Consider the following 14708-nt stretch of genomic DNA (forward strand, 5'->3'; position numbering starts at 1 on the left):
TATGTCTCATGTTTATGTAGTTGGATTCAGCAATGTTGGGCCTCAGCAGAGAATACCTCACAAAAGGTTTGGAAGACAAGGTGGTGAAAGCTTACTATGAATACCAAGTGGACATAGCTGTGTTGATGGGAGCTGACAGAGAACGTGCAACCAAAGAACTGAAGGAATCACTCAACTTTGAAATAAATTTGGCAAATGTAAGTTAATTATCAAATTAAGTTTTAGATAGAAAAAACTCAAATTTCATTATTTATTCACCTATATTTAAATAAATCCCACTGAAATTTAATAAATTTCCTGATGAGTTGCTATTGGAGCATAAAGATTTGGTGCTTTCATTGGCCCTATAGCTCTGTTTTAAAATATACTCTCTTCACTGCTTCAGATTTCCTTGCCGATGGAACAAAGAAGAAATGCATCCAAGCTGTACAATCCAATGACTGTTGAGGAGCTGCAAGTGAAGTATCCTTCCATTCCCTGGATGGAATATTTCAGAGAAGTTCTCCCTACAGAAATCAAAGTCAGCCCACAAGAAGTCGTCATTGTCAATGTACCGCAATACATTAAGGATTTGGAAAAACTTCTAAGTCACACACCAAAGAGGTGAGATACTAATTGAATAGCCTCAGGCGTGATGTGGTGGAGGTCGAATGTAATGAATAACTGATCGTAGCACTTTTCCACTTGATACAAGTTTATTTTACGGCTAGGTTTGGATGGCATATATCAAACCCCAGGGAGATGATGGTGGTGGTGATGGAATACACCAAAACCCAGTTGTAAAATAAAATTTTGTTTAGTGGAAAAGTTCTACAATCAGTTATTCAATAGGTGAGATACTGCAAAATGAGGCAAAAAGAAGAGAAAAAATTTCATTATTTGGTGGAAATTGGTTATGTGTTTGTTAACATTCACAGGAATCAACCCTAAGCGTGGTTTGATAGGTGAGAATAGATCTCACCTAATACAAACATACTGAGATTCAATGGCATAGGAAATTCAAAAATTAGAAGGTTAATATGATGGGCCAGATCTTCCTTTGTGCCTCCTATGGCTTCCCAGGATCTGATACCCAAAATATCACAGAGATTGGGTGCAGTTGAGGGTGCCCTGAGGCATCCCCGGGTATCAAACTTGGACCTTCTCATTAGCAGCCCAATGCTCAACTAACTCAACTATTAAAACCAAATTTTTATGTATGGAGGTTAAAATGTTAAATTTTCATGCTTGTTTTAATGACAAATGCCGATGGTTTTGATATTTTGTAGCATTGTCATGTAGAGGATAACAGTATTCATGAGGTCTATCTTCTGTGACAGGACTTCAAACAATGGGGTAAAAGATAGATAGATAGATATTTGTCTTTATTTTGGGGCGAGATTGAAGAGAAGAATCCTGAAGGAAGGATAGATTGGAAACAGATGGGGAGCCTGGATAGACTTCCAAAGAAACAGCAGGAGATGCCACAACAGTAACTTTTGATGGAGTCATCTGCTAATATGCATTTCAATGCAACAATCTCAGAGAGTAAAAATCATTCACCTTGACCGGGATTCGAACCCGGATCCCTCAATGCCTGTGACAATGTATGCCCGGTATTTTGTCACAACATCTTGTTCCTTTCAAAGCCCCCAAAATTTCAGAGTTTAAGAGGACTCCTTGATAGCTTAACTGGCTAAAGCACTCGATCGGACGTTGAGGGATCCGGGTTCAAATCCTGGTCAAGGCGAATGATTTTTGCACTCTGAAATTATTGCATTGAAATGGATTGACTGATTAATTACTGTATTAATGGAATCCTTCAACTAAATCTATACCTTTATTACTTCCCTTCCTACTCCCCTCCCTCCCTCCATTCCCTTCCCCATTTTATTTCATGCATATACAGGGTTCGTCCTGTATGACCTCAAAACCCCAAATCAACACTTTGAGAAGGACTCAAAGTATCAAAACCCTGTTTGGTTGCCTTTAAACCAAGTGTGAATATTTTAACACTGCTAGAGATTTATCCTCCCAACATGAGCATGTTGAATTGACTAATTACACAGAATTGACAATTTAGTATTCTTATATATTTCATTCATATAATCAATGAATAGTCTGTTTATTTTCAAATATTTTTTTCTACTGGTTAGCCTGCCAACTGTCCAAATCAAAGGTTGAATGCACTGTAAATAATAATTTTGTCATATACTCAATTGCATTATAAAATACTCAAGATTAAATTGGTATTATTACGGATTAACTTTGATGAAAGATAATTTATTAATTAAGCCAAGAACATTTTGCTTACCATTCACTGCATGCCATGGCTCACTGGCAGGCAGTACAAAAAAACCTGTGACACCACAGCCTCAAAGATACAACTGGGTTTCATTATATGTGCACAGTGGCAGTTCTAGAGAATCTCTAATAGGAGGGTAATTTTCACGCGTGAATAAAAGTTGGTTTATAATCTTTTATCCTACAAGAGAACATCCTACAGTTGATGACTTTAAACTCAAGATAGATGCAGTAGGCATTCAAAATTAGTTCCCAAAGTATAGTATTATTGTAAGATCTGGTGCTTTCCTGGCATATTTGCTTCATGAAGTTTCCTCGGGTCTTCCACTGGGTCAGGGGTTCCATATTGGCCGATGTTTTGATGCACGAGTTGGGCATCGAAACATTGGCCAACATGAAACCCCTGACCCGGTGGAAGACCCGAGGAAACTTCATATGGTATTATTCATTTTGAACTTTATTAAAGCCAAACATTTTCCCCAAAAGGGGGGAGGGGGGCATGCCCTATATTGACCCCATTTGGACCAACCCCTAGGTAAGTAATACATTCACATCAAAGATTAATCAAAGTAATTTTGCTAAAATTCTTACATAGCTTAAATGGACACCTAATAAACTGGGAAATCTGGAAATTCATAGTTTGGTCCAAGGATAGTAAATGGATTTGTGATGGATACCAGTTGAATCCTCAACAGGCATTAAATGAAAATCTAACAGACATATTCATGGTGAACGCTGGGGTAGCTGCATATTTATTTTCTGCTGAGCACACACACTTCAAACGTAATGCGTACACAAGTTCCTATTTTGAGCATCAAAGGGTACTTTAACTGGAATATTTAAACATCATACTCATAGAAGAAACTCAAGAGTGAAGCTGGTAGAAAATGCTGTTGTAGTAGAAGTGGTTTCATAGTAGTAGTTTCATAGTAGTAGTTTCATAGTAGTAGTTTCATAGTAGTAGTTTCATAGCAGTAGTTTCATAGTAGTAGTTTCATAGAAGTAGTTTCATAGCAGTAGTTTCATAGTAGTAGTTTCATAGTAGTAGTTTCATAGAAGTAGTTGCCAATAAGGTTAGTAAGGTGCCAATGGGTCCACAGTTAAATGTCCCATCTGGCATTATCACTCAAAGTGCTCCCCAGGATACCACTGAAAAATATCTATCACCTTCAGGATTTGAACCTGGGCCTTCTTGGTGGCAAGCCAGTAAGTTAACCACAGCACCATCCAAATGCCAGATTGTTTCATGAACTTCCAGTTATACCCAAATGTGGGTGTGTCTGAAGAAATGACAAATTACTACATCCCATATTTCTCAGTTACACACCAGATACAAATAATCCTTCCTGGAGATTAAGGCAAAGGAAATCAAAAACGAGATTACATTGAAATCAAATTTCAATGCAGAGATGTTAATCCAATCACTTGCTAAAGAAGCAAGCTGGCAACTTCTATGCTTGAGCAACTCAGTCACATGCATTATCTTTTGCTGTTGATGTGTGAATAGAAATAAGTAGGTGGCCAATTAAACTCTAGTGCTCTTTTAATTTTTGCAACTAACACACTTGATATCATTCCCTGAGCAGGGTCCAGGCTAATTATGCAATGTGGAGAGCGGCTGGTGCATCTGTCAGCTACATGACGGAGGAACTGCGCAGACGTCAGCTGAAATACCTGACTGCCTTGTCTGGGAAGACTGAGAGGGAGTCACGCTGGAAGGAGTGCATTGATACCGTCAGTGGAAGGTAAATTGGTACTGAAATCACAACAGATATTAATATTAAAAATTCATCTGAGGAGAAATATTTGCTATCTCAAAGATGATGTTTGAAAGCAATGGTTAACTGTAGGTGTTTGCCATACTCCATAGGCAGGAAACAATGACCTCAGGTAATCTTTTCTATTTTAGCCTTGATAGCCTTTCTATTAGAGCCTTGACCCTTATCAATGACCAGACTGGACACCTCATTTTTATGCTTCATCAGTTATATTAAAGTAGTACTCCTCTTAAAATGCTGAATATTTATTAATAGTCATATGCATCAACTGTTAATATCATATTTTCCCATCAATAACACGTGCGTTATACATACAAAAATGCTCATATGATCAAAAAAAATGATGATGCACAAAATGTAAAATGAAAATTGAAAAAATCCCAGCATTTACTTACCTATGCACACAATAATTTAAAGAAGAGTCTCGCAAAAGTAAATTAGTCTGGAATCATGCCCTCTCTAATTGCATTCTATGTTATACAGATCTGCGACTGTTACAGTTATTTCATCTCGAAAACCATGAGAAAAAGGGTCCACGGTATCTGTACAAATTCATGATAACTATTAAGTTCTAGGTGCGCATTATACATAAGTTGTGCGTTATCGATGGGAAAATACATTACTTTCAATAATACATACCATGAAATATTAAGAGATCAAGAAATATCCACATTTCAAATGAGTGTCAAAGTTGTGGCATTATGCTTTTTTAGTGTTTGCCAAGACCGATGGATGTAAATAGATTGGGTCATCTGACAAAACTTTCAATCAATTTTTTTATTATAAAATTTAATAGTAGATTATTAAGGGGTAATAGTGCACATAATTTATGCAATTATTTAAAATATAATAATACATGCAGTATATGTTAAAATAGACAACACCTTATTAAAGAATAAGACTAGTTCATATCTATATTTCAAGGTCTTCAGCCATTTTTTGCCTTTCAACAAAGTCTGATACTTCACCCACGCCAAAATGACCAAATTAGTCAGTTTGATAATAAACAAAAATTTTAGAATTATGTAGGAGGGGAATCTCAGCAATGAAAATCACAAATTCATCATCTTGTCTTCCAATATATTTCAAGGATCACCACAAAATTACGAGAATCCCCCAGATCTAATTAAATTTTAACTACAACAATTCACGAGAGTCACCAAGTGCTCTCATTATATTCAATGTCCTGTTACAAAAAAATTAGGTTCAATGGAAAGTTGTTACTCACAGCCATGGCAAATGATTTCAAGCATCATAAAAATGGACCACAGAAATTATTTTTTTTGTAATCTGTGAAACTTTCACAGTGAGATTCCTAAAACACAAAAGGGGCAAATTCATACAAGCAGAGGAATTTGTGCCACATAGATTTTACTCTATGATCCCAATATGTAATTATTTAGCATGTATGTACTGTATTTTCCCATCGATAACGCACAACTTATGTATAACGCACATCTAGAACCTAGATTTTTGAGATGAAATAACTGTAACAGTAGCAGATCTGCATAAAATAGAATGCAATTAGAAAGGGCATGCTTCCAGACTAATTTATTTTTGCGAGACTTTTCTTTAAATTATTGAGTACATAGGTATTTAAATGTTTGGAGTTTTTTCGATTTTCATTTTACATAAAGCGCATCGTCATTTTTTACGATCATATGTACATTTTTGTGTAGATAAAGCACACGTTATCGATGGGAAAACACGGTATTCACAAAATTCAATTTTTTAAATTAATTTAGAAAGTAGCTGAGAAGCAAAGATGGGCATCAGAGGATTCAATTTATATTTACCCAGAAGAGTGATGCAAAATTCATATAAAGATCCACTAAAGAAACATTTATATTTTTAAATTTTATCAAATATCTTCCTTGGTATCAAACAGAGTGATATTTGTAGGCACCATTTTTTCTATAAAATAATTTGATGCATAATGCCAGATGAAGAACAGAACAAATGCTTGATCAATCCAGGAAAAAGTACAACCATCATTGTACATACCAAATATTCCATGACAAAACAATATGAAATAAATATAAAAATTTTCATATTTCATTTGTAAAAAAATGTGCATACATTTGACCCATATTGTATGCCCTAATGAATAGATACAAGTATAAGTACCCAAGAAATCAACCTCTAAGTTGGGAATATCATCTCATAATCCATTCACACAATTGTCTTCGAAATGTCATGCCAAAGTATTTCACTGCAGTGTGTAGTGAAAGTAAAAAAGTATCAGCATGTGGAAAAAACCTATTACAGAAAATTATGGTATTCTAGTGACAATAAATATGACAGCTTCATCTTGTGTCTGATAATAGAACTGTCCATTAATCCATAAATGGAGGGAATTTAAAAATTGGAGGGTCCGTTATTAAATTCTAAATAGATGGACTAAAATAATAAATGGATGAGGAAATTCAAGTAATTTACATCTTGTTTACAAAAAAACCCTCCTTATCATTCGTGAAAGAAAGATAGCCAATTCTATTCTCTAAACATTAGCCATCAAAGCTTTCCGATTTATTTTTAGAGGAAAAAAACGTTTTTTCTTACGCAGCCTGTTCATTGCCATGGGATCTCAATACGTTCGAAGATATTTCCAAGATGACGCCAAGAAGAATGCTTTGGAGATGGTGGAAGACATTCGGGCAGAGTTCAACACAATCCTGAAGGCACTGGATTGGATGGACACAGAGACAAGGTGAGTACAGAATGATTTGCTATCTAGCTATAAAATACAGCTTGAAAACCTCTTGAATGAGCATTTTATTGAATGATTCTGTACATGATCACCTTGACACATATGGAGATTAACTTCTTTTTTATTATTAGCTGTAGTATATCGGCATTGAATACATTTCAAATAGACCCAGGCATCAGACACTACTGGACTCATATGCCCTAACCAATATGAGGCAAAAGATCTCTAAAACCTCACACAACATATTTTAATAACTCATCCTTTAGCTCTGCACATTTTCTATCTCATTTAATTCCATTCAAAATGCTCGTTCTTTAAGTTAGCATTACACTAAGTTTTCAATGGCCCCTGGCACTACATACTAATATGATCCTGGACCACAACTAGCATGACATAAAATATCCTCAAACCTCATACTGCATAATGACTTGTTCCTTGCCTGCACATAATTCCTACTTTCCTTCATTCCATCCAAAATGTCAATCCTTTTCCTCCCTCTTCCACACTTTCTCCTTTACCACCACTTTCAGCATCCCATTGCCTCTCTCAGCATCTTCTGCATCCACTGCCTCCTTAGAATTTCTTCCAACAGCTATCTCTCCTTCCATAACATGCCTAAAACTTCATTGATTGCCATCCTTCCCATCCATTTTATTTTTTCAATACTTCTCCACATCCTCATCTAAATGACCTCCAAACTACACTTTTTATCCTCTTGTCTCACTTTTCCCAAGTCATACAAAACTATACTCCATATAAGTTTTCACGAGTGTTTTATTTCAATTTTTACTTTAGGTGCCCATCATCAACTCCCACTTCTTTGTAAATGCTTCTTGACCCAACGCAACCCTTCATTCTATGCCCCTACCACTCTGCCCACCCTCCTTCAAAACACTTCTCAATATTTGCGCTGTTCCACTTGTTCCAGTTTATGCCTACCAACTTAAATCTTTGTTTTAGTCTTCCAAAAGTATATTATCCATGTGCTTAGTAAAATTATTTCTTTTAATGACTGCAAAACCTTGATTATATATTTAATATTTGGCCACAACAGAAAAAGAGAAAACTGATCAATTACTCTTCCAGCTCAAAGGATAACTTCTGTGTAGTTTAATATGGTTCTTTAGTATAGTCTCTCAAAAGTCACTCATGTTTCCACTTAAAAAGCACAGATTAATTGAATATCAGTATGTGTGAGCCAAATTAATCTGATGTTATTCTAAAATGCAAATTTCTCTTTTCTTAATATCCATTACAATATAGAAAAAGTGCCATGCAGAAGGCTTCTACTATGACCACACACATTGCATACCCTGATGAATTACTGGATGACAATAAAGTAGATGAGTTCTACAAAAAGGTAAGGGACTGAGAAGACTAAATATGGTTGCTTTAATGTGTTAATAAATGATAATTAGCTCAGTGGTTGAACCCGAGAGAGTTAATTTCATAACCAATTCATTCCAAAACTTATTGAATAGAAGTGCAGGGTACTTTGTTAAATCATTTAAAGTCTATTATAACTGCAACAATGCCACTGTTTAATGCAAAATACTCTTTTGAAAATGAATTTAAAATGTGTAGTGCCCTTTCATCAAACAAATATGATCCAAAACCAGATAAGAATAAATATCCAATGCTTTCATAACTTTGAAATCATAATTTATATAATTTTTATTAAACTGCCAACTTTTCATTCACTGTGCAAAATCCTGATGACAGATGGACATGAAGGTAAAGTTAATTAATATTTATAATTTTTTAAAGTAGTTGATTTCAGCTCTGATTAGTGTCTGATTCAAGCTAATTTATTCATCAAAATTGTTGACTGCATGCTCCCAGCTTTTGACCTGTGAGACCTCTGAATATTCAGGGAGGTTTTATTCTTTACAGCAGATACCTAGTTTACCATACACCTACATAAGTGAAGACATTTATACTGAAAGTTTTAACAATTACAAGATCATCTTAAATGAGTAAATAACATGAAAAATATCTAAGGCACTATTTTGTTTTCATAACAGCTGGAAGTAAACAAGGACCTCTACTTGGAGAGCATTCTGAACATGACATTGTTTGGAACAGATTTCTCGTACAGAAAGCTTAGGAAGCCAGTCAACAAAACTGACTGGGTGACTCATGGACGTCCAGCAATTGTGAATGCTTTCTATAGTTCCATCGAAAATAGCATACGTAAGTATTATATAACTATGAACTATGAAATTATCATTTAATCATCAGTGGTAGTAAAGCCTTGTGTAATTAATGTGAATTTTACAAAAACATAAGAGCATACATAATATGATGCCAATTACAATGACAAGTGTGTACTTTGTTGATGCACCACACATCTATTCCTTGGGTCAAGAGTCAACCTCTGTTATCTTTCTGACTTTTATCACGCTTGATTTAAATACAGCACATGTTAAGAAAGATATGTAAAATTACCTGAAAGGCTTTATTTTTTAAGGAGAAGAACAGGTGCACATATTTAACCAATTCCTTCCTTACTTATTTACTGCACACTTTTTAGGTAATGCAATAAAAAATTTATCATAGTGCTGATGCATAAACTAGAATAAGCTGGTCAGACACCTCAATAATGCTGAAACATTCAGCATTTGTCTCAGTGGATTTAGTTTATGGAGATTTTATAATACATTAAAACCCATGTCTATACTTCTGCCAAATCCTATTTAATTTACATAATTAACACTTGAAAAACCAAAGATATACAATTCGCGTCATTAAATGCTTCTCTGAAAGAATAATTCTAAACTTACATCACATTGCCGGGCAAGACCCAACGGACAGTAAAGGGGAATTGCTTGCTGTATACACTCAGGCAAGGATATACACATGTATGGTTAATTCAGGAAACTCTGTAGCACAGGTGAGACTGATGCATCTCTTATAATAAGTAAGCTAACACTTGTTTGGTGGGAAATGGCATACTTCCTCAGAAGCTCAATCATAAATTTTAACTTTCATATATTTTTAATGACTTGGCAAAGGATTAGAACATGAAGTTATTCCTCAACTGTCCATGGAATACTTCAGCACATTCAATCAAATGTTAAGCCACAAAATAGTTTTACATTCATTTTTTTATTAAAGGTAATCTAGAAAGAATGTGGTTCTATTGCAGATATTACTCATTTTCTCAAATACCCTTACATGTACCCAATAATTTTTCATGATTTTCCATACCCTGCATGGACTTCTATAGATAACCTTGATTAGTATCCTTTCCTATTTGGCCATCATTAGTTGCTTGCATTGTGGTTCAACAGCTCAGCATTATTGAAGATTATGATTGCACAAAGCTCCTTAATAATTGATTTACAAGCGAATCATTGAAGATACTACTGATTCAAATCATGCTGAAAAAGATTCAATTGAAATTAACTAATTTACATAAAAACAAATTTCCTTGCATGCCAATTGCATTCACGAGAAAAAAGTAATCAACGGGCTAGTTTGTTGTACATCATTGATTTTTAATAAAATAATAATATCGTAAGAAAATATATTTGTATTTACGCTACAGTTACAGGTGTTCCAAAGTAAAGCAACACTTAGCATCCACTGCCTTACTGTTGTTACAGGGTGGGCATATGTCAAATTCAGATACAAGACAAAGCCAGTGGAATTTTTTAACCAATTAATAGAGTTCCATACTCCCTTAAGTAATACCAGTAAAAAAATGAAGACCATGAGAATCTAAATAAATAGCAAAGTGAATGGTCAACAAACAAAAAGTGTTGGTGTAGTAATTTATTTATTCAATCAACATTTCATTTGAAAATGTACAAATTCCCTTAACTGCCCGCAAGGGGATGTTGGGGGAAATTGACTACTGCATAAACTAATTCAAGGGGATATAGTCCATGCAGGATAAGCTAGCTGAAACTCAGGAACACAGGAATAGGTGGGACTGGTCCATCTCATAAGTGAGAAGAAAACTAAAATCCTTATGTTTTGAAGAAAGAAGCTTTAGGTACATATCACAATTCGAACAATGAAACTAGAGGAAGTGGAATCCTACATCTACCTGGGCAGCAGGATAACTAGGGATGAATGAGTTCGACCAAAATCAAGTGAAGAATAGCTCAAGCTAAGAAGCTATATATGGAGAAGGGACAACTACTGCACTCAAAGAACCTGAGATTGCAAACGAGGAAGTAATAGTTAAAAATGTCCATATGGAGCATGGCACTCTATGGATCAGAGGCACGGAACATTGGAAAAGTGAATCAGAAAAGAAAAGAAGCGTTTGAAACGCGGTGTGGGAGGATAATGCTGAAGATCAAATGGATAGAGAAAGTGAGGAACAAGGAAGGATAGAGAAGAGCAGAAAAGGACAGGGCTAATATGGGGAATGCTACCACAAAGAAGTACCAGATGGAATGGACATGCCTTGAGACTCAGTGGCTTCATTAGAAAAGGAAAGTGGATATTACAGGGAAGATAAAGAGAGAAAGACGAAGAGACAAGTGCAGAGGACAACATAAGAAGGGAGTAAAACAGAGAAGCTATCAGGGGTGAGGTGATTGACACTGAATTCAGAAGAGTGGAGGGTTGCCACAAAGCCATCTTAGATTTAAAATACTGATGATGATTCTAAATTTGGGTTCACTGAAATCAAAATCAGTCTAGATGTTGGTCCATCTCATCTAATATACAAACATGCCCCCTTCAAACATACCCTCTCTCCTCCACTCATTACCCCTATCGCCTGATGTCATTGGCCAGCTAAATGCGAACCCCAGGGGCTTATTTTCCAAAGCTACAGGTCAGCTTACATATTCTTGTAATGTTCACAAACAAAGTCTGCTGATAGTGATAATGGCATGGTGCTTGTTATCTATGTTGCACAGTATTTGATTTGAAAGTTTTATAATTCAGTCAAGAATGTATTCAGAGGAATTAAAACCCCCCTGTAGTTTTAAGAAAGAGGTACCATACTCCTGATAAACCAAATGTGGCAAAGGAGAAGGAATAAGATCCCCTAACCCCACACATTAGGGCCTTGGGTTTTGTCTGAACTGATGTTTATCCTCACCTATCAAACATCCCTCCAGATTGATTATTGTAATTCAAACATCAATTCTGCACATAAATTTTTGCCATAAATAAATAATTTGCAACCTACTGAATGAGCACATAACAGGAGGCATTTGCTTTGATGCTTAATTTTGGAAACGCCTGCCATTAATCATGAATTGTTCACTGAATGAATCGTAGATAGCAAAAAGATCTCAATATCAAAATCGTTGGTGACCTTCAACATGCAATGATTATAAACTGTTGAGTCATCTTGAAAATCCTTATTTTTTCAGAATTTCCTGCTGGAATCCTTCAAGGAGTGTTCTTTTCCAATGACCGTCCTAGATACATGAATTATGGAGCCATTGGTTTTGTCATTGGGCACGAAATTACACATGGATTTGATGACCAGGTATTGAAATATTATATGGAAAAAAGAGTACAAAACATTGCAAAAAAATAAATCATTATTAATGACAATAATTTTTAATCCAGGGACGTCAATTTGACAAGGATGGAAACTTGGTTGACTGGTGGGCACCAAAAACAAAGGAAGAATATTTGAAGAAAGCTACCTGTATCATTGAGCAGTACGGAAATTACACACTAAAGGAAGTCAATATGAATGTACGTATGGTTACTATTCTAGCATAAAATAACAATTCACTCCAACAATGGAAGTATTCACTCATTCATGTATAGTCAATATTTCCCCACCATATCAGACGTGCCTACTTCATTATTTATTGATGGTAAAAGCATTACAAAATCAAAATTATTCAAAATAATATTCGGAGAAACAAGACAGGAGTAATTATTGATGCTTTTCGAAAACAAGTCCATTCAACTTATGCTTTCACCATTTTTTTACAATTAAACCAAACCTCATCATTTCAAGAGTGATTTTAGATGAGAGGTAAAAATGGATTCCACAAAATCAAAAAAGTCCTCATTAACCTTATTGAATTAACCAACATGCAAGTAATGACTTAATAACGGCATCCAAATTACATTGCAAAATCAAAATGCAAATGACCTAGAGTTGAGTATACTTTCAGTGTACGTGGGCATCCTCTCAAAAGCACAAATTCCATGAGTTCCTCCAATATCTTTCCCAGATCAACGGTATCAACACTCAGGGTGAAAACATCGCCGACAACGGTGGAGTGAAGGAAGCATATCGTGCATACGAAGCGTGGGAGGCACGAAATGGACCCGAGCCTCCCCTGCCAGGATTAGGCATGACCTCCCGTCAACTCTTCTGGGTGAGCGCAGCCAATGTGTGGTGCAGCAAGTATAGACCAGAAGCCCTACGCCTGAGACTGCTCACCGGATACCATTCACCTGGAAGGTATCGCGTCATTGGGCCATTCTCCAACTCGGAGGAGTTTGCCAAGGACTTCTCCTGCCCTCTTGGATCCCCGATGAACCCAAACAAGAAATGTGCCGTCTGGTAGGAGCAATGGACCATGGTTTGCTCACGAGATAATTATTCCAGTTTTTAAAAAGGCAAAATAAATTAACATTGAATCTCAAAATGTGTGTGGCAAACTCCCGAGTAATTCGCGTGTGGCAAGAGCATCATCGCATGGATTGGAGTTGCCAGGACGTGCAAGCACTGAAAGAATTTCGGGATTTGGTGAATGTGTTCAACTCACACAGAGAATGTGCGAATAGGGTAGGCTAAACCTGGCTACGTGACATATTTTTTTAAATAGTCTGAGAGCATTCCCATGAAGGCAACAGAGAAAAAAAAATCAACCTTGATGATTTTATAGCAAACTAATATGATAGGAATAGATCTTGTGAGGATATAGTCTTAAGCATTCACCTTGGAACTCAGAAAAAAGCATGACTCGGAACTTAACGTTATATCAGCATCACAAGATTAAAAATAATGATTTCAGCATAAAATTGAGTGTGAATAAGAATAATAGTCTACATGGAAGAGAATTTTGAGCCATTTTTAAAATGTATTTCATCAATTTGAGTGTAAGGAATGCAAAATTTTCACGATACTTGCACTCGGAAATGTGTCTGTTCAAGTTTTGTTTGACACCCCTCCCCCCCCCCCCCCCACGATTAAACTTACATTATCGGTGTAAATAGCTGTCATTATGAAAGAAAACACTATTAATGAAATGGTACTGACGAAGAGGCTGGGCACATGGATTTATGTGGCTTGTCCAAACATGTGGAAGACTGGTAAATAATTAAGTTTTCTCTCTTAAAATGGTATAACTACTTAATCCTATGATTAATTATGTGAGCATTTATACATTTTTCTATTATAATTATCATATAAGTTTTTACAAGATAAAAAAGGATTTCATGGGTAATTTATAAGGCTATATAGATGTTCTAATTGTTAGTTCTCTGCCCAGTATTTCTAAAATATTGTGCCAATTATTTGTTCTCAATAAATTCACTGTGATGATAGTTTTAAATCCCCAATTTATGTAAATTGAATCATTAGTACACATGTTCGTAGGGAAAATGACAATGGTGAAAAACTCGACTGTTTTGGTGCAGAAACTTTGTACAAATAATTTTTTAAGTAAAAAAATTTTCCAAAAGGGTAATGTATACAATTCTGTTCATTGGAGAAAAAAAACATTTCACTTGATCATGATTCTCATCAGGTTATTTCCTGTACATTCAATATAATGTTACTAGAGTGTATAATGTAAAGAAAATTTATGGAGCAGCATACTCATATATATTTGTGACTCTTGAATAACTTAACTACTTTAAAAAAAATAAACTTTTGTATTCATAAAGAACAGCTGAAATAACTGTAAGGAAGTTGTTGAGAAGATGGAGAAAGCTCTCAACTCCAAAAAATGGAGCACATTGGATGAATAAGAAATAAAATGTTCTTTTTTTAA

The 14708-nt window shown here is 35.5% G+C and overlaps 1 protein-coding gene across 4 annotated transcripts in view; it reads left to right on the forward strand.

Moving 5' to 3' along the window:
• The window catches only part of Nep2 (Neprilysin 2), a 259222-nt gene extending 244514 nt beyond the window's left edge, over window positions 1–14708 (forward strand). For all 4 annotated transcript variants that reach the window (XM_071595689.1, XM_071595685.1, XM_071595687.1 and 1 more), the window contains exons 6-14: window positions 21–197; window positions 386–603; window positions 3870–4028; window positions 6628–6771; window positions 8035–8131; window positions 8796–8964; window positions 12114–12232; window positions 12316–12447; window positions 12939–14708. In XM_071595689.1, the coding sequence (XP_071451790.1) occupies window positions 21–197; window positions 386–603; window positions 3870–4028; window positions 6628–6771; window positions 8035–8131; window positions 8796–8964; window positions 12114–12232; window positions 12316–12447; window positions 12939–13277 (1554 nt within the window). In that variant the 3' untranslated portion in view covers window positions 13278–14708. The remainder of the gene's footprint in view (window positions 1–20; window positions 198–385; window positions 604–3869; window positions 4029–6627; window positions 6772–8034; window positions 8132–8795; window positions 8965–12113; window positions 12233–12315; window positions 12448–12938) is intronic.

This window comes from Hetaerina americana, unplaced genomic scaffold, assembly GCF_022747635.1.
Source record: "Hetaerina americana unplaced genomic scaffold, ioHetAmer1.1.p SCAF_7, whole genome shotgun sequence".
Lineage (NCBI taxonomy): Eukaryota > Metazoa > Arthropoda > Insecta > Odonata > Calopterygidae > Hetaerina > Hetaerina americana.